Source organism: Rattus norvegicus, chromosome 14 (genome assembly GCF_021556685.1).
Source record: "Rattus norvegicus strain SHRSP/BbbUtx chromosome 14, alternate assembly SHRSP_T2T, whole genome shotgun sequence".
Lineage (NCBI taxonomy): Eukaryota > Metazoa > Chordata > Mammalia > Rodentia > Muridae > Rattus > Rattus norvegicus.
This window is the reverse complement of record NC_141547.1, coordinates 97,052,566-97,078,010: the sequence shown is the minus strand read 5'-3', so window position 1 is coordinate 97,078,010 and position 25,445 is coordinate 97,052,566. Positions and strand designations below refer to the sequence as shown.

The 25,445-nt window shown below is 41.9% G+C and overlaps 1 protein-coding gene across 8 annotated transcripts in view; it reads left to right on the top strand.

Annotated features, from left to right (window-relative positions):
- Positions 1-25,445, top strand: part of LOC148001463 (uncharacterized) — a 193,883-nt gene that overhangs the window by 106,471 nt on the left and 61,967 nt on the right. For 3 of the 8 annotated variants that reach the window (XR_015637163.1, XM_087584596.1, XM_087584594.1), the window contains exon 3: positions 781-1,233. Coding sequence is in view for 5 of the 8 variants with exons in the window: in XM_087584596.1 (XP_087440722.1) it covers positions 781-1,044 (264 nt within the window). In the remaining 3 variants the exon portion in view is untranslated. Of the gene's footprint in view, positions 1-780; positions 1,451-20,403; positions 21,736-24,153; positions 24,245-25,445 lie in introns of those variants that run through there. The other 5 variants (XM_087584593.1, XM_087584592.1, XR_015637161.1 and 2 more) reach the window with 4 other exon arrangements.

Sequence of the window (25,445 nt, the reverse complement as noted above, 5' to 3'; positions counted from 1 at the left end):
TTAAATACACAAAGAACACCAAGTGACAGCCAAACAGCCTCATCTGTGAACTCATTTTACTATAGCTCCTTGGCCAGCAAACTGATTAGGATGTGTGCCTGTAATTTAAATTATTATTAGGAAACTAATAGTAAAAACATGTTCATCTTTAAAAAAAACATTTTCAGAGTTCCTTTAAAAACTAATTTTGGGGAGACAGGGAGATGGCTCAGTGGATAAGTTGCATACTGTGAGAGGATGGGAACCTGAATTAAGATCTCGGGCACCCATGGAATAAAACTCCTGCAGGGTCATGCACTTGTAATGTGCACCCTGCTTCAACCACCATAGTGAGGGAAGAGACACGAGAGGATCCCAGTGGCCCACTGGCTTGCTATCCTAACCAAAATGGTGAGTTCTGGGTTGAGTAAGAGACCCTGTCTGAAAAAAATGAGATGGAGAGATTGAAGGAAGAGACCATGCTCATCTCTGGACAAGACATTCATATATACATGCCCATAATAAATAAATGGTACCATTTTTTTCATACCATAAATCGTTGGTAGTTGAGGGAGGGGTTGTGTTGTTAAAAGATTTTTCACAGTACATTTCCAACTTGCTGTGCGTAAGGTTGGTGGACAACTGATCACAGGAACGCAGAAGGAGTCTTATGTTTTCTAACCTTTTAAATTCATTTTAAATTGAAACTAGGTATTTTTCATATAAAGTATTCTGATTATAGTTTTCCTTCCCCAACTCCTTCCAGATCTTTCTTATCTTCACTCTATGTTTTCTCAATAGAAAGCTAACAGGCACATGATGAAGAGGAGGAGGAGGAAGAGGAGGAGGAGGAGGAGGAGGAGGAGGAGGAGGAGGAGGAGGAGGAGGAAGAAGAAGAAGAAGAAGAAGAAGAAGAAGAAGAAGAAGAAGAAGAAGAAGAAGAAGAAGAAGAAGAAGAAGAAGAAGAAGAAGAAGAAGCAGAAGCAGCAGAAGCAACAGCAGAAGCAGCAGCAGAAGCAGCAGCAGCAGCAGGAGCAGCAGCAATATTTTGGGGGGAGTGGATGACACATCCATATTGCTACAACTGAGAAATATTAAGAAGGAAGCGATTCTCAAAGACAAGGCTGACTCTCAGCCGTGAGCTGCAGCAGCTTTCGCTCTTCACTGTAGCACCTATTCCTGAAGAAGCCTGAAGCTGAAATGAGAAACACCGCTTTGTGTCTATCTACAGAAGAAGGACCACCAGGGAAGAAGGTAGGGTGTCAGCCTGGACTTCCGAAAACTCGGTTTTCCCAGGGTTCTTGTGCAGTTCAGGTGGTCTGGGAAACTGTTCCCGTGATGCTCTTTGGCTCCTCTGTTCGGGAGGGGGTTGCTTACTGCAGAGAACAGGGAAATACTTCTCTTTGCTTCCCGGACTGGGAGGGTCACCTTGTCACCTGTGGATGTGAATTGGCTCATGCTTTGTCACCCCACTTCTCTTGGATGAGTGTTTTTTTGTTTTTTTTTTTTTATATATATATGAAGATCATTTTAACTTTTTTTTTTTTTATTAACTTGAGTATTTCTTATATACATTTCGAGTGTTATTCCCTTTCCCGGTTTCCGGGCAAACATCCCCCTCCCCCCTCCCCTTCCTTATGGATGTTCCCCTCCCAAACCTCCCCCCATTGCCGCCCTCCCCCCATAGACTAGTTCACTGGGGGTTCAGTCTTAGCAGGACCCAGGGCTTCCCCTTCCACTGGTGCTCTTACTAGGATATTCATTGCTACCTATGGGGTCAGAGTCCAGGGTCAGTCCATGTATAGTCTTTAGGTAGTGGCTTAGTCCCTGGAAGCTCTGGTTGCTTGGCATTGTTGTACTTTTGGGGTCTCGAGCCCCTTCAAGCTCTTCCAGTTCTTTCTCTGATTCCTTCAATAGGGGACCTATTCTCAGTTCAGTGGTTTGCTGCTGGCATTCGCCTCTATATTTGCTGTATTCTGGCTGTGTCTCTCAGGAGCGATCTACATCCGGCTCCTGTCGGTCTGCACTTCTTTGCTTCATCCATCTTGTCTAATTGGGTGGCTGTATATGTATGGGCCACATGTGGGGCAGGCTCTGAATGGGTGTTCCTTAAGTCTCTGTTTTAATCTTTGCCTCTCCCTTCCCTGCCAAGGGTATTCTTTTTCCTCATTTAAAGAAGGAGTGAAGCATTCACATTATGATCATCCGTCTTGAGTTTCGTTTGTTCTAGGGATCTAGGGTAATTCAAGCATTTGGGCTAATAGCCACTTATCAATGAGTGCATACCATGTATGTCTTTCTGTGATTGGGTTAGCTCACTCAGGATGATATTTTCCAGTTCCAACCATTTGCCTACGAATTTCATAAACTCGTTGTTTTTGATAGCTGAGTAATATTCCATTGTGTAGATGTACCACATTTTCTGTATCCATTCCTCTGTTGAAGGGCATCTGGGTTCTTTCCAGCTTCTGGCTATTATAAATAAGGCTGCGATGAACATAGTGGAGCACGTGTCTCTTTTATATGTTGAGGCATCTTTTGAGTATATGCCCAAGAGAGGTATAGCTGGATCCTCAGGCGGTTCAATGTCCAATTTTCTGAGGATCCTCCAGACTGATTTCCAGAATGGTTTTACCAGTCTGCAATCCCACCAACAATGGAGGAGTGTTCCTCTTTCTCCACATCCTCGCCAGCATCTGCTGTCACCTGCGTTTTTGATCTTAGCCAATCGCACTGGTGTAAGGTGAAATCTCAGGGTTGTTTTGATTTGCATTTCCCTTATGACTAAAGATGTTGAACATTTCTTTAGGTGTTTCTCAGCCATTCGGCATTCCTCAGCTGTGAATTCTTTGTTTAGCTCTGAACCCCATTTTTTAATAGGGTTATTTGTTTCCCTGCGGTCTAACTTCTTGAGTTCTTTGTATATTTTGGATATAAGGCCTCTATCTGTTGTAGGATTGGTAAAGATCTTTTCCCAATCTGTTGGTTGCCGTTTTGTCCTAACCACAGTGTCCTTTGCCTTACAGAAGCTTTGCAGTTTTATGAGATCCCATTTGTCGATTCTTGATCTTAGAGCATAAGCCATTGGTGTTTTGTTCAGGAAATTTTTTCCAGTGCCCATGTGTTCCAGATGCTTCCCTAGTTTTTCTTCTATTAGTTTGAGTGTGTCTGGTTTGATGTGGAGGTCCTTGATCCACTTGGACTTAAGCTTTGTACAGGGTGATAAGCATGGATCGATCTGCATTCTTCTACATGTTGCCCTCCAGTTGAACCAACACCATTTGCTGAAAATGCTATCTTTTTTCCATTGGATGGTTTTGGCTCCTTTGTCAAAAATCAAGTGACCATAGGTGTGTGGGTTCATTTCTGGGTCTTCAATTCTATTCCATTGGTCTATCTGTCTGTCTCTGTACCAATACCATGCAGTTTTTATCACTATTGCTCTGTAATACTGCTTGAGTTCAGGGATAGTGATTCCCCCTGAAGTCCTTTTATTGTTGAGGATAGCTTTAGCTATCCTGGGTTTTTTGTTATTCCAGATGAATTTGCAAATTGTTCTGTCTAACTCTTTGAAGAATTGGATTGGTATTTTGATGGGGATTGCATTGAATCTGTAGATTGCTTTTGGTAAAATGGCCATTTTTACTATATTAATCCTGCCAATCCATGAGCATGGGAGATCTTTCCATCTTCTGAGGTCTTCTTCAATTTCTTTCCTCAGTGTCTTGAAGTTCTTATTGTACAGATCTTTTACTTGCTTGGTTAAAGTCACACCGAGGTACTTTATATTATTTGGGTCTATTATGAAGGGTGTCGTTTCCCTAATTTCTTTCTCGGCTTGTTTCTCTTTTGTATAGAGGAAGGCAACTGATTTATTTGAGTTAATTTTATACCCAGCCACTTTGCTGAAGTTGTTTATCAGCTTTAGTAGTTCTCTGGTGGAACTTTTGGGATCACTTAAATATACTATCATGTCATCTGCAAATAGTGATATTTTGACCTCTTCTTTTCCGATCTGTATCCCTTTGATCTCCTTTTGTTGCCTGATTGCTCTGGCTAGAACTTCAAGAACTATATTGAATAAGTAGGGAGAGAGTGGGCAGCCTTGTCTAGTCCCTGATTTTAGTGGGATTGCTTCAAGTTTCTCTCCATTTAGTTTAATGTTAGCAACTGGTTTGCTGTATATGGCTTTTACTATGTTTAGGTATGGGCCTTGAATTCCTATTCTTTCCAGGACTTTTATCATGAAGGGGTGTTGAATTTTGTCAAATGCTTTCTCAGCATCTAATGAAATGATCATGTGGTTCTGTTCTTTCAGTTTGTTTATATAATGGATCACGTTGATAGTTTTCCGTATATTAAACCATCCCTGCATGCCTGGGATGAAGCCTACTTGATCATGGTGGATGATTGTTTTGATGTGCTCTTGAATTCGGTTTGCCAGAATTTTATTGAGTATTTTTGCGTCGATATTCATAAGGGAAATTGGTCTGAAGTTCTCTTTCTTTGTTGTGTCTTTGTGTGGTTTAGGTATAAGAGTAATTGTGGCTTCGTAGAAGGAATTCGGTAGGGCTCCATCTGTTTCAATTTTGTGGAATAGTTTGGATAATATTGGTATGAGGTCTTCTATGAAGGTTTGATAGAATTCTGCACTAAACCCGTCTGGACCTGGGCTCTTTTTGGTTGGGAGACCTTTAATGACTGCTTCTATTTCCTTAGGAGTTATGGGGTTGTTTAACTGGTTTATCTGTTCCTGATTTAACTTCGATACCTGGTATCTGTCTAGGAAATTGTCTATTTCCTGAAGATTTTCAAATTTTGTTGAATATAGGTTTTTATAGTAAGATCTGATGATTTTTTGAATTTCCTCCGAATCTGTAGTTATGTCTCCCTTTTCATTTCTGATTTTGTTAATTTGGACACACTCTCTGTGTCCTCTCATTAGTCTGGCTAAGGGTTTATCTATCTTGTTGATTTTCTCAAAGAACCAACTTTTGGTTCTGTTGATTCTTTCTATGGTCCTTTTTGTTTCTACTTGGTTGATTTCAGCTCTGAGTTTGATTATTTCCTGCCTTCTACTCCTCCTGGGTGTATTTGCTTCTTTTTGTTCTAGAGCTTTTAGGTGTGCTGTCAAGCTGCTGACATATGCTCTTTCCTGTTTCTTTCTGCAGGCACTCAGCGCTATGAGTTTTCCTCTTAGCACAGCTTTCATTGTGTCCCATAAGTTTGGGTATGTTGTATCTTCATTTTCATTAAATTCTAAAAAGTTTTTAATTTCTTTCTTTATTTCTTCCTTGACCAGGTTATCATTGAGTAGAGCATTGTTCAATTTCCACGTATATGTGGGCATTCTTCCCTTATTGTTATTGAAGACCAGTTTTAGGCCGTGGTGGTCCGATAGCACGCATGGGATTATTTCTATCTTTCTGTACCTGTTGAGGCCCGTTTTTTGACCAATTATATGGTCAATTTTGGAGAAAGTACCATGAGGAGCTGAGAAGAAGGTATATCCTTTTGCTTTAGGATAGAATGTTCTATAAATATCCGTTAAGTCCATTTGGCTCATGACTTCTCTTAGTCTGTCGACATCACTGTTTAATTTCTGTTTCCATGGTCTGTCCATTGATGAGAGTGGGGTGTTGAAATCTCCCACTATTATTGTGTGAGGTGCAATGTGTGTTTTGAGCTTTAGTAAGGTTTCTTTTACGTATGTAGGTGCCCTTGTATTTGGGGCATAGATATTTAGGATTGAGAGTTCATCTTGGTGGATTTTTCCTTTGATGAATATGAAGTGTCCTTCCTTATCTTTTTTGATGACTTTTAGTTGGAAATTGATTTTATTTGATATTAGAATGGCTACTCCAGCTTGCTTCTTCTGACCATTTGCTTGGAAAGTTGTTTTCCAGCCTTTCACTCTGAGGTAGTGTCTGTCTTTGTCTCTGAGGTGTGTTTCCTGTAGGCAGCAGAATGCAGGGTCCTCGTTGCGTATCCAGTTTGTTAATCTATGTCTTTTTATTGGGGAGTTGAGGCCATCGATATTGAGAGATATTAAGGAATAGTGATTATTGCTTCCCGTTATATTCATATTTGGATGTGAGGTTATGTTTGTGTGCTTCAATTCTCTTTGTTTTGTTGCCAAGACGATTAGTTTCTTGCTTCTTCTAGGGTATAGCTTGCCTCCTTATGTTGGGCTTTACCATTTATTATCCTTTGTAGTGCTGGATTTGTAGAAAGTTATTGTGTAAATTTGGTTTTGTCATGGAATATCTTGGTTTCTCCATCAATGTTAATTGAGAGTTTTGCTGGATACAGTAACCTGGGCTGGCATTTGTGTTCTCTTAGGGTCTGTATGACATCAGTCCAGGATCTTCTGGCCTTCATAGTTTCTGGCGAGAAGTCTGGTGTGATTCTGATAGGTCTCCCTTTATATGTTACTTGACCTTTTTCCCTTACTGCTTTTAATATTCTTTCTTTATTTTGTGCGTTTGGTGTTTTGACAATTATGTGACGGGAGGTGTTTCTTTTCTGGTCCAATCTATTTGGAGTTCTGTAGGCTTCTTGTATGTCTATGGGTATCTCTTTTTTTAGGTTAGGGAAGTTTTCTTCTATGATTTTGTTGAAGATATTTACTGGTCCTTTGAGCTGGGAGTCTTCACTCTCTTCTATACCTATTATCCTTAGGTTTGATCTTCTCATTGAGTCCTGGATTTCCTGTATGTTTTGGACCAGTAGCTTTTTCCGCTTTACATTATCTTTGACAGTTGAGTCAATGATTTCTATGGAATCTTCTGCTCCTGAGATTCTCTCTTCCATCTCTTGTATTCTGTTGGTGAAGCTTGTATCTACAGCTCCTTGTCTCTTCTTTTGGTTTTCTATATCCAGGGTTGTTTCCATGTGTTCTTTCTTGATTGCTTCTATTTCCATTTTTAATTCCTTCAACTGTTTGATTGTGTTTTCCTGGAATTCTTTCAGGGATTTTTGCGATTCCTCTCTGTAGGCTTTTACTTGTTTATTAATGTTTTCCTGTGCTTCCCTAAGTGTGTTCATGTCTTTCTTGAAGTCCTCCAGCATCATGATCAAATATGATTTTGAAACTAGATCTTGCTTTTCTGGTGTGTTTGGATATTCCATGTTTGTTTTGGTGGGAGAATTGGGCTCCGATGATGGCATGTAGTCTTGGTTTCTGTTGCTTGGGTTCCTGCGCTTGCCTCTCGCCATCAGATTATCTCTAGTGTTACTTTGTTCTGCTATTTCTGACAGTGGCTAGACTGTCCTATAAGCCTGTGTGTCAGGAGTGCTGTAGACCTGTTTTCCTCTCTTTCAGTCAGTTATGGGGACAGAGTGTTCTGCTTTCGGGCGTGTAGTTTTTCCTCTCTACAGGTCTTCAGCTGTTCCTGTGGGCCTGTGTCTTGAGTTCACCAGGCAGCTTTCTTGCAGCAGAAAATTTGGTCTCACCTGTGGTCCCGAGGCTCAAGTTTGCTCGTGGGGTGCTGTCCAGGGGCTCTCTGCAGCGGCAGCAACCAGGAAGACCTGTGCCGCCCCTTCCGGGAGCTTCAGTGCACCAGGGTTCCAGATGGTCTTTGGCTTTTTCCTCTGGCGTCCGAAATGTGTGTGCAGGGAGCAGTCTCTTCTGGTTTCCCAGGCTTGTCTGCCTCTCTGAAGGTTTAGCTCTCCCTCCCACGGGATTTGGGTGCAGAGAACTGTTTATCCGGTCTGTTTCTTTCAGGTTCCGGGGGTGTCTCAGGCCGGTGTCCTGCCGCTCCTGGGCCCTCCCCCACGGGAGCCCAGAGGCCTTATACAGTTTCCTCTTGGGCCAGGGATGTGGGCAGGGGTGAGCAGTGTTGGTGGTCTCTTCAGCTCTGCAGCCTCGGGAGTGCCCACCTGACCAGGCGGTTGGGTCTCTCTCTCACCGGGTCTGGGAGCAGAGAGCTGCTGCGGGCTGGGATCCGCGGGTGTGGGACTTCCGGTAAACCGAGTGTTTTTTTTTTTTTACAAGTAAATGTACTCCGTGAACTCTAGAGCTTTGCTCGTTTCTAGGGGACCGGTTTATAATGGCGTGGGCCCTGAAACACTGTCGACTAACAAATGAGTCTCCTTTCGGGGCTCCACTAGCTAAGTTGAGAAACAGGGCCAATTATTTGGCTAAAAGTGATTTATAATTTATAATTGGCTATCTACTCCACTGACACACGCAATTATTCATTTATTTAGCAACATTGCTTTTTGTTTTCCAGAGCATGTAATGAAATTAAGATGACTACATAAAATGGAAAACATCCTCCGAAGGGCTCGCTGTCACCTAGATCCAGCAGTGTGACCATTCGCTGGTCCCGCACTGAGTTAGTGAGTTTAGCCAAGCCTCTGCAGCTCAGCTTACATTAATTCTGGAGGGAGTCTAATGTTATTACGTAACTACTGAACAAAAATGAGGACCTGACCCCTTCATGGGAGGGTTGAGGATGAGGTTTCTATTGTAGGTGTGAGATGAGAGAGAGAAAGAGAGAGAGAGAGAGAGAGAGAGAGAGAGAGAGAGAGAGAGAGAGAGAAAACCAGGAGCCAAGAACTGAAGACCAAGAGAACCCAGAAAGTGTATGACAGAAATGGCAGGACTGTATAGGAGGTGAAACTAGGAGAAAGGAAGCGAAGCCCCTGAGCTGCAGCCCTTTAGGGTAGGGTGTGGGGTGAGTTGAGCTGAGAGGAGCCACAGGAACCGAGTGAGCCTGGAGGTTTAATCAATTCCATGCGTATAGAGACACAACAGTTATCCACTTGTCCTGACAACTGCCACTTCAAAAAAAAAACCCACAGAAAATAGTTGAAAAAATGGCTTAAGATTGAGGTAGCCTTATCCACCTTCTACTAGCAATTACATTAGACAGTAAGATTCCATCCTGAGAGATCTGACTCATGTTCTTAGGGTCCACTTGTGATTAGTCGGTGTTTCAGATCTGATTCTGGTGTCCTTGTCTGTCAGATCCTGATCTCCCTTCACCTTGGACCCTCACCTCCTCATCAGACAGCATGTCTCTGAGTGAACCCTTGCCTCCTTACCATAGCTCTGACAGCATAGCTCTGAGGCAGTGCTCTTGGTAGAGTAATTCATATGTTGAGATGATGTGAAACTTCCCATGAAGTTTTGCTGGTCTTCTCTACCCTGGTGGTAGGGATGCTTGGCCCAGTGCATCTATTGTGGATCACTCTAATAATAAGGTCTTTGGGGTCCTTTTAAACCATTATATCACCGAAAGAAGCCACAAAGCAATGGAAAGTTCTATTGATAATGAAACTGCCCAACTTGATTTCACTTTAAGATTCCTCTCCATTCCAGCCTGGACCTGCTAATAGCAGCTTGAAAGGAAGGCAGGGCTCTGCTCTTCCTAACCTGTTCTGTTCCCAGGTATCTCCCTTCTGCTCCTCCTCTGTGAGGAAAGGCTGGGGTATCAGAGAGCTCAGAGAGGCAAAGGAGTAAGATAAATGCCACTTAATTGGAAAGTGATACACTCCCTAGCCTTAGAAACAGTTAAGCTCCTTTTGCCCTATGCCCACCTACTTGCCATGCTGAGAGATTTCTTGCTGAGTCCCTTGCTCCTGAAGTTCCAGTGACCTAGGCTGGTGAAACTCTACCAGCTTGGGCCACTGTGACACCATCTTGTCCCTTCTGTGGTAGGATATTTACCTGTGTCTAATGAAATGCCTCATTACTGCAGCGCATCCTGTTGGCCCAATCTCTTGTTGACCATCACTTTGTGCACAGTCCCTACAGCCATGGGAAAGCCTTTCACACCTTCTGTCCCTCAACCAGGGAGGCTTCTGTCTTCTCACTGCCAACGAAGCAGCCAATCTCTATCTGTAGATTCTTGTGGTTGGGGTCAACTCAGATTACACTCTGAAGAATGAGTTCTTTATCAGGTGGCACAGGTCAGGCCCTAACTAGATCCTGACACCTTCCTTTACTTACTCAGTGTAAGGAGGAATGCCCCTAATCCACTCACCCATCCACTCACAAAGAAAGAAGAAAACAGCTCTCTGCTCCCAGACCCGGTGAGAGAGAGACCCAACCGCCTGGTCAGGTGGGCACTCCTGAGGCTGCAGAGCGGAAGAGACCACCAACACTGCTCACCCCTGCCCACATCCCTGGCCCAAGAGGAAACTGTATAAGGCCTCTGGGCTCCCGTGGGGGAGGGCCCAGGAGCGGCAGGACCCCTGCCACAGACACCGCCGGACCCTGAAGGAAACAGACCTGATAAACAGTTCTCTGCACCCAAATCCCGTGGGAGGGAGAGCTAAACCTTCAGAGAGGCAGACAGGCCTGGGAAACCAGAAGAGACTGCTCCCTGCACACACATCTCGGACGCCAGAGGAAAAAGCCAAAGATCATATGGAACCCTGGTGCACTGAAGCTCCCGGAAGGGGCGGCACAGGTCTTCCTGGTTGCTGCCGCTGCAGAGAGCCCCTGGGCAGCACCCCACGAGCGAACTTGAGCCTCGGGACCACAGGTAAGACCAAATTTTCTGCTGCAAGAAAGCTGCCTGGTGAGCTTGGGACACACGGAAGCAGAATTTCTCTAGAACCGGGCACGTTCTGTGTTTACCGGAAGTCCCACACCCGCGGATCCCGGCCCGCAGCAGCTCTCTGCTCCCAGACCCGGTGAGAGAGAGACCCAACCGCCTGGTCAGGTGGGCACTCCTGAGGCTGCAGAGCGGAAGAGACCACCAACACTGCTCACCCCTGCCCACATCCCTGGCCCAAGAGGAAACTGTATAAGGCCTCTGGGCTCCCGTGGGGGAGGGCCCAGGAGCGGCAGGACCCCTGCCACAGACACCGCCGGACCCTGAAGGAAACAGACCGGATAAACAGTTCTCTGCACCCAAATCCCGTGGGAGGGAGAGCTAAACCTTCAGAGAGGTAGACAAGCCTGGGAAACCAGAAGAGACTGCTCCCTGCACACACATCTCGGACGCCAGAGGAAAAAGCCAAAGACCATCTGGAACCCTGGTGCACTGAAGCTCCCGGAAGGGGCGGCACAGGTCTTCCTGGTTGCTGCCGCTGCAGAGAGCCCCTGGACAGCACCCCACGAGCAAACCTGAGCCTCGGGACCACAGGTAAGACCAAATTTTCTGCTGCAAGAAAGCTGCCTGGTGAACTCAAGACACAGGCCCACAGGAACAGCTGAAGACCTGTAGAGAGGAAAAACTACACGCCCGAAAGCAGAACACTCTGTCCCCATAACTGACTGAAAGAGAGGAAAACAGGTCTACAGCACTCCTGACACACAGGCTTATAGGACAGTCTAGCCACTGTCAGAAATAGCAGAACAAAGTAACACTAGAGATAATCTGATGGCGAGAGGCAAGCGCAGGAACCCAAGCAACAGAAACCAAGACTACATGCCATCATCGGAGCCCAATTCTCCCACCAAAACAAACATGGAATATCCAAACACACCAGAAAAGCAAGATCTAGTTTCAAAATCATATTTGATCATGATGCTGGAGGACTTCAGGAAAGACCTGAACACACTTAGGGAAGCACAGGTAAACATTAATAAACAAGTAAAAGCCTACAGAGAGGAATCGCAAAAATCCCTGAAAGAATTCCAGGAAAACACAATCAAACAGTTGAAGGAATTAAAAATGGAAATAGAAGCAATCAAGAAAGAACACATGGAAACAACCCTGGATATAGAAAACCAAAAGAAGAGACAAGGAGCTGTAGATACAAGCTTCACCAACAGAATACAAGAGATGGAAGAGAGAATCTCAGGAGCAGAAGATTCCATAGAAATCATTGACTCAACTGTCAAAGATAATGTAAAGCGGAAAAAGCTACTGGTCCAAAACATACAGGAAATCCAGGACTCAATGAGAAGATCAAACCTAAGGATAATAGGTATAGAAGAGAGTGAAGACTCCCAGCTCAAAGGACCAGTAAATATCTTCAACAAAATCATAGAAGAAAACTTCCCTAACCTAAAAAAAGAGATACCCATAGACATACAAGAAGCCTACAGAACTCCAAATAGATTGGACCAGAAAAGAAACACCTCCCGTCACATAATTGTCAAAACACCAAACGCACAAAATAAAGAAAGAATATTAAAAGCAGTAAGGGAAAAAGGTCAAGTAACATATAAAGGGAGACCTATCAGAATCACACCAGACTTCTCGCCAGAAACTATGAAGGCCAGAAGATCCTGGACTGATGTTATACAGACCCTAAGAGAACACAAATGCCAGCCTAGATTACTGTATCCAGCAAAACTCTCAATTAACATTGATGGAGAAACCAAGATATTCCATGACAAAACCAAATTTACACAATATCTTTCTACAAATCCAGCACTACAAAGGATAATAAATGGTAAAGCCCAACATAAGGAGGCAAGCTATACCCTAGAAGAAGCAAGAAACTAATCGTCTTGGCAACAAAACAAAGAGAATGAAAGCACACAAACATAACCTCACATCAAATATGAATATAACGGGAAGCAATAATCACTATTCCTTAATATCTCTCAATATCAATGGCCTCAACTCCCCAATAAAAAGACATAGATTAACAAACTGGATACGCAACGAGGACCCTGCATTCTGCTGCCTACAGGAAACACACCTCAGAGACAAAGACAGACACTACCTCAGAGTGAAAGGCTGGAAAACAACTTTCCAAGCAAATGGTCAGAAGAAGCAAGCTGGAGTAGCCATTCTAATATCAAATAAAATCAATTTCCAACTAAAAGTCATCAAAAAAGATAAGGAAGGACACTTCATATTCATCAAAGGAAAAATCCACCAAGATGAACTCTCAATCCTAAATATCTATGCCCCAAATACAAGGGCACCTACATACGTAAAAGAAACCTTACTAAAGCTCAAAACACACATTGCACCTCACACAATAATAGTGGGAGATTTCAACACCCCACTCTCATCAATGGACAGATCATGGAAACAGAAATTAAACAGTGATGTAGACAGACTAAGAGAAGTCATGAGCCAAATGGACTTAACGGATATTTATAGAACATTCTATCCTAAAGCAAAAGGATATACCTTCTTCTCAGCTCCTCATGGTACTTTCTCCAAAATTGACCATATAATTGGTCAAAAAACGGGCCTCAACAGGTACAGAAAGATAGAAATAATCCCATGCGTGCTATCGGACCACCACGGCCTAAAACTGGTCTTCAATAACAATAAGGGAAGAATGCCCACATATACGTGGAAATTGAACAATGCTCTACTCAATGATAACCTGGTCAAGGAAGAAATAAAGAAAGAAATTAAAAACTTTTTAGAATTTAATGAAAATGAAGATACAACATACTCAAACTTATGGGACACAATGAAAGCTGTGCTAAGAGGAAAACTCATAGCGCTGAGTGCCTGCAGAAAGAAACAGGAAAGAGCATATGTCAGCAGCTTGACAGCACACCTAAAAGCTCTAGAACAAAAAGAAGCAAATACACCCAGGAGGAGTAGAAGGCAGGAAATAATCAAACTCAGAGCTGAAATCAACCAAGTAGAAACAAAAAGGACCATAGAAAGAATCAACAGAACCAAAAGTTGGTTCTTTGAGAAAATCAACAAGATAGATAAACCCTTAGCCAGACTAACGAGAGGACACAGAGAGTGTGTCCAAATTAACAAAATCAGAAATGAAAAGGGAGACATAACTACAGATTCGGAGGAAATTCAAAAAATCATCAGATCTTACTATAAAAACCTATATTCAACAAAATTTGAAAATCTTCAGGAAATGGACAATTTCCTAGACAGATACCAGGTATCGAAGTTAAATCAGGAACAGATAAACCAGTTAAACAACCCCATAACTCCTAAGGAAATAGAAGCAGTCATTAAAGGTCTCCCAACCAAAAAGAGCCCAGGTCCAGACGGGTTTAGTGCAGAATTCTATCAAACCTTCATAGAAGACCTCATACCAATATTATCCAAACTATTCCACAAAATTGAAACAGATGGAGCCCTACCGAATTCCTTCTATGAAGCCACAATTACTCTTATACCTAAACCACACAAAGACACAACAAAGAAAGAGAACTTCAGACCAATTTCCCTTATGAATATCGACGCAAAAATACTCAATAAAATTCTGGCAAACCGAATTCAAGAGCACATCAAAACAATCATCCACCATGATCAAGTAGGCTTCATCCCAGGCATGCAGGGATGGTTTAATATACGGAAAACCATCAACGTGATCCATTATATAAACAAACTGAAAGAACAGAACCACATGATCATTTCATTAGATGCTGAGAAAGCATTTGACAAAATTCAACACCCCTTCATGATAAAAGTCCTGGAAAGAATAGGAATTCAAGGCCCATACCTAAACATAGTAAAAGCCATATACAGCAAACCAGTTGCTAACATTAAACTAAATGGAGAGAAACTTGAAGCAATCCCACTAAAATCAGGGACTAGACAAGGCTGCCCACTCTCTCCCTACTTATTCAATATAGTTCTTGAAGTTCTAGCCAGAGCAATCAGACAACAAAAGGAGATCAAAGGGATACAGATCGGAAAAGAAGAGGTCAAAATATCACTATTTGCAGATGACATGATAGTATATTTAAGTGATCCCAAAAGTTCCACCAGAGAACTACTAAAGCTGATAAACAACTTCAGCAAAGTGGCTGGGTATAAAATTAACTCAAATAAATCAGTTGCCTTCCTCTATACAAAAGAGAAACAAGCCGAGAAAGAAATTAGGGAAACGACACCCTTCATAATAGACCCAAATAATATAAAGTACCTCGGTGTGACTTTAACCAAGCAAGTAAAAGATCTGTACAATAAGAACTTCAAGACACTGAGGAAAGAAATTGAAGAAGACCTCAGAAGATGGAAAGATCTCCCATGCTCATGGATTGGCAGGATTAATATGGTAAAAATGGCCATCTTACCAAAAGCAATCTACAGATTCAATGCAATCCCCATCAAAATACCAATCCAATTCTTCAAAGAGTTAGACAGAACAATTTGCAAATTCATCTGGAATAACAAAAAACCCAGGATAGCTAAAGCTATCCTCAACAATAAAAGGACTTCAGGGGGAATCACTATCCCTGAACTCAAGCAGTATTACAGAGCAATAGTGATAAAAACTGCATGGTATTGGTACAGAGACAGACAGATAGACCAATGGAATAGAATTGAAGACCCAGAAATGAACCCACACACCTATGGTCACTTGATTTTTGACAAAGGAGCCAAAACCATCCAATGGAAAAAAGATAGTATTTTCAGCAAATGGTGCTGGTTCAACTGGAGGGCAACATGTAGAAGAATGCAGATCGATCCATCCTTATCACCCTGTACAAAGCTTAAGTCCAAGTGGATCAAGGACCTCCACATCAAACCAGACACACTCAAACTAATAGAAGAAAAACTAGGGAAGCATCTGGAACACATGGGCACTGGAAAAAATTTCCTGAACAAAACACCAATGGCTTATGCTCTAAGATCAAGAATCGACAAATGGGATCTCATAAAACTGCAAAGCTTCTGTAAGGCAAAGGACACTGTGGTTAGGACAAAACGGCAACCAACAGATTGGGAAAAGATCTTTACCAATCCTACAACAGATAGAGGCCTTATTTCCAAAATATACAAAGAACTCAAGAAGTTAGACCGCAGGGAAACAAATAACCCTATTAAAAAATGGGGTTCAGAGCTAAACAAAGAATTCACAGCTGAGGAATGCCGAATGGCTGAGAAACACCTAAAGAAATGTTCAACATCTTTAGTCATAAGGGAAATGCAAATCAAAACAACCCTGAGATTTCACCTCACACCAGTGCGATTGGCTAAGATCAAAAACTCAGGTGACAGCAGATGCTGGCGAGGATGTGGAGAAAGAGGAACACTCCTCCATTGTTGGTGGGATTGCAGACTGGTAAAACCATTCTGGAAATCAGTCTGGAGGTTCCTCAGAAAATTGGACATTGAACTGCCTGATGATCCAGCTATACCTCTCTTGGGCATATACCCAAAAGATGCCTCAACATATAAAAGAGACACGTGCTCCACTATGTTCATCGCAGCCTTATTTATAATAGCCAGAAGCTGGAAAGAACCCAGATGCCCTTCAACAGAGGAATGGATACAGAAAATGTGGTACATCTACACAATGGAATATTACTCAGCTATCAAAAACAACGAGTTTATGAAATTCGTAGGCAAATGGTTGGAACTGGAAAATATCATCCTGAGTGAGCTAACCCAATCACAGAAAGACATACATGGTATGCACTCATTGATAAGTGGCTATTAGCCCAAATGCTTGAATTACCCTAGATCCCTAGAACAAACGAAACTCAAGACGGATGATCAAAATGTGAATGCTTCACTCCTTCTTTAAATGAGGAAAAAGAATACCCTTGGCAGGGAAGGGAGAGGCAAAGATTAAAACAGAGACTGAAGGAACACCCATTCAGAGCCTGCCCCACATGTGGCCCATACATATACAGCCACCCAATTAGACAAGATGGATGAAGCAAAGAAGTGCAGACTGACAGGAGCCGGATGTAGATCGCTCCTGAGAGACACAGCCAGAATACAGCAAATATAGAGGCGAATGCCAGCAGCAAACCACTGAACTGAGAATAGGTCCCCTATTGAAGGAATCAGAGAAAGAACTGGAAGAGCTTGAAGGGGCTCGAGACCCCAAAAGTACAACAATGCCAAGCAACCAGAGCTTCCAGGGACTAAGCCACTACCTAAAGACTATACATGGACTGACCCTGGACTCTGACCCCATAGGTAGCAATGAATATCCTAGTAAGAGCACCAGTGGAAGGGGAAGCCCTGGGTCCTGCTAAGACTGAACCCACAGTGAACTAGTCTATGGGGGGAGGGCGGCAATGGGGGGAGGGTTGGGAGGGGAACACCCATAAGGAAGGGGAGGGGGGAGGGGGATGTTTGCCCGGAAACCGGGAAAGGGAATAACACTCGAAATGTATATAAGAAATACTCAAGTTAATAAAAAAAAAAAAAAAAAAAAGAAAGAAGAAACCACAGGAATACACTCATGCATGCATGCACACACATACACATGCACAGACGGAATGAGGAATTTAATTTAGCTGACATATAGAAAAGATGATTCTTCTTCCTAAACAAAGTACATTTGCAAAATTCCAGTACTGTCTTTTTTGTATCCATCACATGTCCTATTCTATCAAACATTTGTTTCATTCCTAGTACACACAGGAAGATGGCTTCTTGCCATGTTCTCTAAGCTCAATGTTACTTTATCAAATCTTGAATCTGCCTCCAGTGTGACCCTGAATCTGTCTCAGAGTCCACCTCAGATGCAATAGACTGCTTGCCAGTGAGTAGTCCAAGTTCAACAAGTATTGTAAGGAAGAAGAGAATGACCTAATGCTGAAATGGTCATTGAAGGCTTGACTTTGTGTGGAACCACCTTCCCTTCCCTTCCCTTCCCTTCTTTTCCTTTCCCTTCCCTTCCCTTCCCTTCCCTTCCCTTCCCTTCCCTTCCCTTCCCTTCCCTTCCCTTCCCTTCCCTTCCCTTCCCTTCCCTTCTGTTTCTTTGCTTTTCTTTTCTTATCTTTAATTTTCTTTCCCCTTTATTCATTTCTTTCTTCCTTTCCTTCCTTTTTCTCTTTCTTTCTTTCTTTCTTTCTTTCTTTCTTTCTTCCTTCCTTCCTTCCTCCCTCCCTCCCTCCTCCTCCTCCTTCTTCTTCTCTCTCTCTCTCTCTCTCTCTCTCTCTCTCTCTCTCTCTCTCTCTCTTTCTCCCTATTAGTGTTCATAGTGTTTGTAATAAGTCTCAAGAAACTAACAACTCTTTAAGAAGGTCTAAACTGGTTGACCCTTGAATCAATTTAAACTCAAGACCTTTAACTCCCAAACTCTCTGGTAGAGAAAACTATATCCCACATTTTAAAATTTTATACTTATAGACTTTAAAGGGACATCTAGAATGTGCAGTTACAGATATTGACCAGAACAAGTCACAAATACTTGTTTGATGGGCTTAAGTGCTTACAAAGGAAAGAAAGAAAAGGAAAATGAAAGAAAAAATGAAAGCAAGTCCCAGATTATAAACTATAGTAACCCTGCACATTTACTTCTTGCTAAGCCAGGGCAGGAGATATCGGGCCATGCCGCAGCTCGCACATGAAACTGTAAATTAATGGGTCCCAGCTTTTACCGCTGTTGTTAAGTCAACATGGTCTGGCTGCCTTCTGTGAAATGGCAAGGCACAGATCAAAGCCTCTGGAGAGTGACCCCTATTTTCCTCAAATATATGTGGTTTTCTGGAAATCTATAGCCCCTGCCTTTTAAAATGTTTCTAAGTAATTCTGAGAGGATGGTGCCTATAGGTTGTACTTGGGCCCACCTTACTGTTAACTTGCTATGCTCTGCTGTTATTGTCTTCTGAAAGAGCACTGGGATGGGGCTAGGGACCCGCTCTATGCTCCCTTCCATGGATGGTCAGCTGTCAGCCTGTCTCCTAGGAACAGTGCTGAGAAAGGGACCATCTGAACCAAACATGCCTGAATTAATATTAATACTGCTATTAGGTTAATCTCTTAGGTAATTTGTGGTTGGTTCATGAAAGATAATATTAATCATTTTAGTTAACTATAAATACATGATTCAGTATATCACAGGACACATGAACAATTCACACAGCTCAATTACCTATATCTGAATATTAGTTACTAATATTCATGTAAACATTTACTAATAGTATTAGTAGTTACAAAGTTGATCATAGGAATTTCAATGAATTCATATTTTATATGTTTTTATCTATATTTTATTGTAGTCAGTACATACATCATAATATCCATTATTTTAAACATTCATAGTCCACAATTTAGTGGCATTAAATACATTTAAGGTTCACAGATTAAGCCATATATGCTTTGAGTTAATATTATTAATAGCAATAGTAGCAATAATTTTTAGCATTACTATTGAACGAGTATTTTATTGTGGTCAGTACATATTCATTACTTATGAGTGCATTACAGTTATTATTTTTGACACCCATATACATGAGCTCTTCAGTGCAATGAAATATGTCAGTCTGGAGTAGCTGTTGTTGCCATTAGTGCTAAAACCCTTTTTACTGTTTTCAATAAAAAGTACAACTAAACAACAACTTTCCTTGATCCTTTTCCCAATAAAATAATAATGATGATAATAATAGATACACGGATGGCCTTGAACACTATGGAGGCTTGGTCCCCACTACGCTGTTTAGGAAATTGTGATAGATGACTTTAGGGGTACACCTTTTAATGCAGCAGATTAGCAAAAGCTTAAAGGGGTTGGGAGACTCACTCAGGTAAGCACTTTGCAAATGTGTAGAGTTTGTTAAATGTCTTGCTTAATTTTTAAACAAATAAGATATAAATGGGGAAACTGAGGGACATATGACTGTGACCGGAGGTTGCAAGGACAGTGGCTAGGAAATAAGCACCTTGCTTCCTAGAAAAAATGAGAAAATGGGATGTTTGCTCAGGTAGAAGACCCCAAGGATCATGGGTCACAGCCACAGAGGCAGATGACAAGTCACAAGGCAATGATGTCATTATCAAGTCTAGTGTGGCATCCACCCTCCCAGGGCCTCCCAGGAAGGACCCTCCTATCAGCATGGCTGTGCAAAAGGAGGATTCATTTTAACTGGTTGAGTAGCTCCAAGGGGCCAACAAAAGCAAACAAGCCCGACGTCCCACCATAAATCGTCTTGAGCTGAATGATGTCTGGTTCCCTTTTGGAGTGTTCTTCGCTTAGTTGCAGTTTGCCAAGGGTCATATATGACAGACATGAAGTGTCGCTGGCGGTGATTGAAAAGGGTCCCTACTGTTTGTGGCCAATGGTGGGAGTGGAAAGGCCAAATCTGTTGCCCAGAAAACAGCAGGAACTGGTAAACTTTCCCCAAGACTTACTAAACTTTGAATCACCTCTGGTCTCCCAACCATTCTGTCAGACCTGTGTGCAGAAAACTGATATTATAATTGCTAAGCCCAGCAAGACTCTAATGGGCAACCTGAAGCTTTTTGAGACTTTGGGGTAATTAGGATGGAGGGCAAGGCCAGCAGACAGGACACGGCGGGCTCCGCCCACTCCTGCCAAGCTGCCTCAGCTAAGGTTTCATCCCTGTCTCTTGCAGACAGGTAACTGAACAGCATTGGGCTCCTGCCTCTGCCTCCAGTAAGGAAAATAATTCCTGCCCAAACTGGCTGGTAGCTATTAAAGGTTTAAATGTCACCTCAAAAGAACCCTTTGCTAACCTTTAAGTGGTGGCGTCTGGAGGGCTGTTCCAGGCAGGATTTGCCCCTCCCAGGGAGTGTAGGGAGCTGAGAATGTATTTCTATGTGTTGTTTTTCCACCCCTCCCTTCCTTTTCTCTTTTTTCTTTCAGGGAATTATCACTGTACCTTCAAAGGCAGCATTTGTAGGGCAACTGGCACCTGCAGGATGGAGCTTCCCAAAGAATGCTCTCTTAGCCGAGTATATAATTTCATTTAATCCTAAATAGCCCTGTCTACCTATTGTCAACAAATTCCCTTTAATCTCGACCATCACTTACAAGAATATTTACTATCAAAAGGAGACAAATCACTATTTAAATGTGGATTTACTCAAGTCTGAAACTATGACAGTGACATAAGGTAAAATGATAATATGTAAATAAAAACTGGAGACAGATTTATCCCCAGGGAATGCTGGGCAGAACAGGGGATTAAAGTCATATGTGATCTGCTTTGAGTGGCCTCATTTAGACCCAGCATTCAGTTATGACCAGCAATACCATTCATTCTGTTTACTTCAATTCATTTGGCCCTAGCTCTCAATGACCCACTGTAACCAAGAGTACAACCCTCGTAAGTAGACCTTGATATTTACAGCACTTTGGAGCAAAATAGATGCAAGCTGCACATTATTTATCGGTGTTCACTCTTAGCGTACAAGGCATTTGTTTGAAGTGTGAGTACAGGTGGGATAAGAGGATGTATGTTAGCTCAGATGGCTTGGTTTCCAGAAACTAACTACAAAAAAAAAAAGAGTTAGATAATATATCACCCCCAAGACAACAGCTTTCAATTATTGTCTGTGATCCTGAAATCCTCCCAATGAGTTGAAAGGAAATCTATACCAGATGGCATTTTCCTGCATTTGCCAAATGTATCAACCATTTCTGACTCTTACTGCAGGGCAGCTATGCCAAGGAAGGCTTTTCATCTTCCTCTTTTCACTGGTCATCGAAGGCAATGAAACTTTGTAGAGGTAACATTCTTAACTCATTGAAATAAAACTAGAATAGACTTATAATTAGATTTATTTCCCAAAAATGTAGAAATCTAGCAAATTTTGTCCTGTGTACGTTGGCAACAGTAGTCTAATGACCAGAGCAGTAAATTACAGAATACACAATCTATCAATTATGTACCCAGCAGTGCTATCTTCAAATAAGACTATCTCAAGAGTAAAATGAAAGGAATAGAAGTCAAGCTAGAATTGGGCTAGGAAAGTCCTGCCTGCTGGCTGACTGTTTTGGTACTAGATGGTTCTACAGAGTTTACACTGTGATAAAGGCATTGGCAGTCTAATTCAACAGTGAACTATAATACTACCTTACCGGGAAAGATATGTTCATTGGTGTAATGGGGGCATCTCTGTTATGGGAGCAATCAACTGATTCCTAATTGGATTTGGAGATTGCACTACAGGATAGAACCCTGTAAATACCCAATCTGTTCTAAAATCCATGACTGAAAAGGTCTTAGGTCCTAGGAAAGGGACAGACCTAAGAAAGTGGCTTGGTTTAGTTGATATGACCTTAAACATCTGTGTTGATATTTGAACGGAAGCTTCCTTAAACTTAGAAATCTCTTCTTGTAGGGAACAGAGATAAATAGGAACACCCACGGCTTCATAGAATTCTAGAAAGAAAGCACAATGGAGGGCCGAGCCCCAAAGGAAACATTATCCTGCTGCCTTAGAGCTCAGAGAACATTGTGGAATAGGGCAAAAAGAATATAATGCTGGGAAACAGGGAGAGTGACTGAAGTATCATCTTCTTAGCATGACATGTTCATGGCAACCAGGAACTCAAAGCAGCTGATTAGGGCCGGCACTGGGTCCATGGAAGTTGACACACATAACAGTCAGCTATGGAAGGGGAAGAGACTCGTTCCCTGACACATACTGTTGACTGATTGGCAACCAGTGGCAGATTCTGGAAGAAAAGAAATCATAGTATCCAGTTGTCTACCCATCCTTGAAACCTCTGGACTCTGGTGGTGTTTTTGTTGGTATTTTTGTTGCTGGAGTAAAACAATACAACAAAAAGTAACTTCTATGAGTATGGCTTTTGGCTTGTGTATTTGTGTGCCATGTGCGTGCCTGGGGCTCTTGAAGACCAGAAGAGGGCTGCTCCTCTGGACCACAGTTACAGATGGTTGTGATCTGCCATGGAGGTGCTAGGGATTGAAAGTAGGTCTTTTGTGAGAGCATGCTCTGAACCTGCTGAGTCTGCCTTCCAGCCCCATGCCAATGTGTTCTTCATTCACAAGTGAATATGGAACTTCTAAAAACAGGTCCACGCATCTACATCTTCTCCCCTAGGAAACTTCCAACAAGGAAGAGCTACATGTCTGATTAAGATAATTTAATAATAAATTAAGATAATGTAATCTTTCCTTGAATGTGTTTTTTCATCAATATAGTTTGATTATGCTGAGGAATAAATTGTTTTACTGTGTGGTTTGCTTTCTTGTCAGCTAAGGACAACTTTATGTTGGTGTCACTTTGGGGACACTTGGTAATAAAAGCCAAACGACTACTTTTGCAAAGTTCAGTTCCTCTTTGGGGAGGTGAAGAAAGTTGAGATGAAGACGTTCTCAGGTCTCATAATTAAATATCATGACTATAAGTGGCAGATTAATTTTCACCCTATGAAATTCATATCAACATGTTACTTAAAAGCGGTGATCTTTCAAATCATTCCAATATGACCCTGTCTTCAGGGAGTTCAAATGATTGTTTTACAGTGGGTAAACCAAGACACTAACTGACCTAAGATGAAACTCCATTGACATTGACGTCAAACTCTGTGATTCACTAATGTACTTGAATTGAGCTAAATATAGATATCCAGAGGTTGGTACTTGAGGTAGTCGGAGCTTCCAGATGGCTACAGAAAGATAATTTATCAATGTTGATTCAGGCTTTGAGTGTCTTGAAGCAATGGGTGTTGACACTCCATTCTCTCATAATAGTCTCTAGAAGGCTTACACATCTCAATTTATTGCTGAGTAGTGAGTTTTTTTAAAATGGATTAATTACAATTTCAGGGATTTTTTTTCCCTGATAATTGAGTTCTTTCATAAACTTGACAACAGATTCGTGAAACAGCCAAGGCAAGAGTCAAAGATCATCTTATATTCCGTTTAATGGCAGCTTAAACATGCCAAACCAGTCGACAATGGAAGAAAATGGTTTTGCATTGAAGTGTATTTTTAAAAGTTTGGAAATCTACATAATTTGTGATAGAAACCAAAGAGGAACTGAGAGTCATTATTCTTGATTGGATGTCAACTTACTTCAGGACAGACCATTTGCATAAGTGTTCTGAGTTCCATGATCAGGGAGCAGAATGGTAGCACTGACACTCTCTGGGTAAAATAAGCATTATACAGTTCACGGCTCATCCCTAAAACAGCAGCTAGGAAGATTCCCTCACTTGGTTATCAGAGATTCCAAAATAAGTGATGGTCTTAAGTTAACAAGCTAATATTTCATCCATGGATAGCATAGTGTTAATGGCTAAATATGCCAGTGAACAGAAGAGGCCCATGCTCAGCTATTTGCCCGACACAACTTTGCTGTCATGGCCTATTAGAACCAGTTTACATGAGCATGTCGAATTTGATGAATATGTATGTGACCCTTTTCAGAGTCATCACTCATTGGGCTATGGCCCCCATGGCAGGAAAAACAGCACCTCTCATTAAACACAGCATGAGTTACAGGCATGTTATGTTAATATTTCTTCAGAACTTTAGGGGGTTTTCGTCCTGTTCTAATAAATCGTGTGAAGAGAATAATTTAAAAGTATAATTGATTTAACAACACCCCATTTCCTATATTTTCTCCTTCACTATTTTAGGTAGTCTGCGGTTCTAGAAAGTGCTTGTCTCAGGAAGTTGGAGGACATGCTTATGAAGTGAGCTGGATATCATTCATTTTGGACTCCTGAGGTGGGCCCCCTCCTCAGTGGGAAGTTTAAGAAGTCTAAACAGAAGATCTGCATGCATGGAATATTAGAAGCCATGAATGACAAGGTTCCCCTTAAACCTCTAGAACACAAATCATTCACTAACTCCTAGTTCTTCCCAGCTGGTGGAGTGCCTTGTAGATATTCAACTAATGATCACAGCTCTGATAATTATTGCTATTGTTACTGAAGTCATAAAATTAATGTAATTTTTGTGCCAAAAGCCTTTCTGTAGATTCATTTTAAATGTCATAAAAGGTGTAGAAACAATAATTTCAAATATTACGTAAAAATACTGAAAAGGCTTAACAGGGTCCTTTACTCATTCAAAGGGTCTCCTAAGTCCCAGATCTCATTCCTGTCAAGAATTCAAGTGTTTATTTTTATCCATCCTTGGACAGCTTCTTGTGACCTTCCTTGGTGTCTGAACAAGCAGGTTTTGATTTGTGGTGGGAATATGGTTAATGTTCTTCCAGAGCATCTGAAAGTTCTAACTCAGTGTCTGCCATGCAAAAGCCTCAAAATTGAACCCCGAGTTAATGACACCCTTAACCCAAAATATAGAAGTGTTTTTTCTGAGTCTACTAATGTGCTGGTGCCTCATTGATTTGGGGAGATAAGACCTTTAGAAGAGAGGGTTTGGCTGAAGAGAACGATATCACTTATGGAGAGTAGTGTGTTCCTGACAGGGCTTTCTTCAGAGCCACCACAACACAGAGCATGGCACTAGGAAGTTTAAGTTCTAATCCCAAGTCTTCCTCTGGCTGTGGGGTCGTGCAGCAAATTCATTTTACTTTTCTCACTTGCAATTTTTTTCCAAGTTTCTAAAGGTCTTCACCTGTTTCTTCACAAAAGTCACTTTACTTTCAATAAATTGGTCTGGCACCCCATGGCTGTTCTTTCTACTCTTTCTGAGGGCTGGCAAAGACCATTGCTTCCTTGAGCTCCATCCTGAGTCTACTTTTCAGTGAACAGACTTGGCATGCCGGTGAAGTTCTAAGTCACAGACTTAAGAATTACCAACATTCGTTTCCCTCTTTCAAAATCTGCATCTGTAAGACTGGGACTGGGTTGCTCAGTGTGGTGCCAGAAATAAACACTCTTCTCTAGGCAAGGCTGAGGAGCCCTTTTGGAAATACTCATCATGGTTTCAGTTCTTTGGATTGGCTTCCTCAGAATCGGAA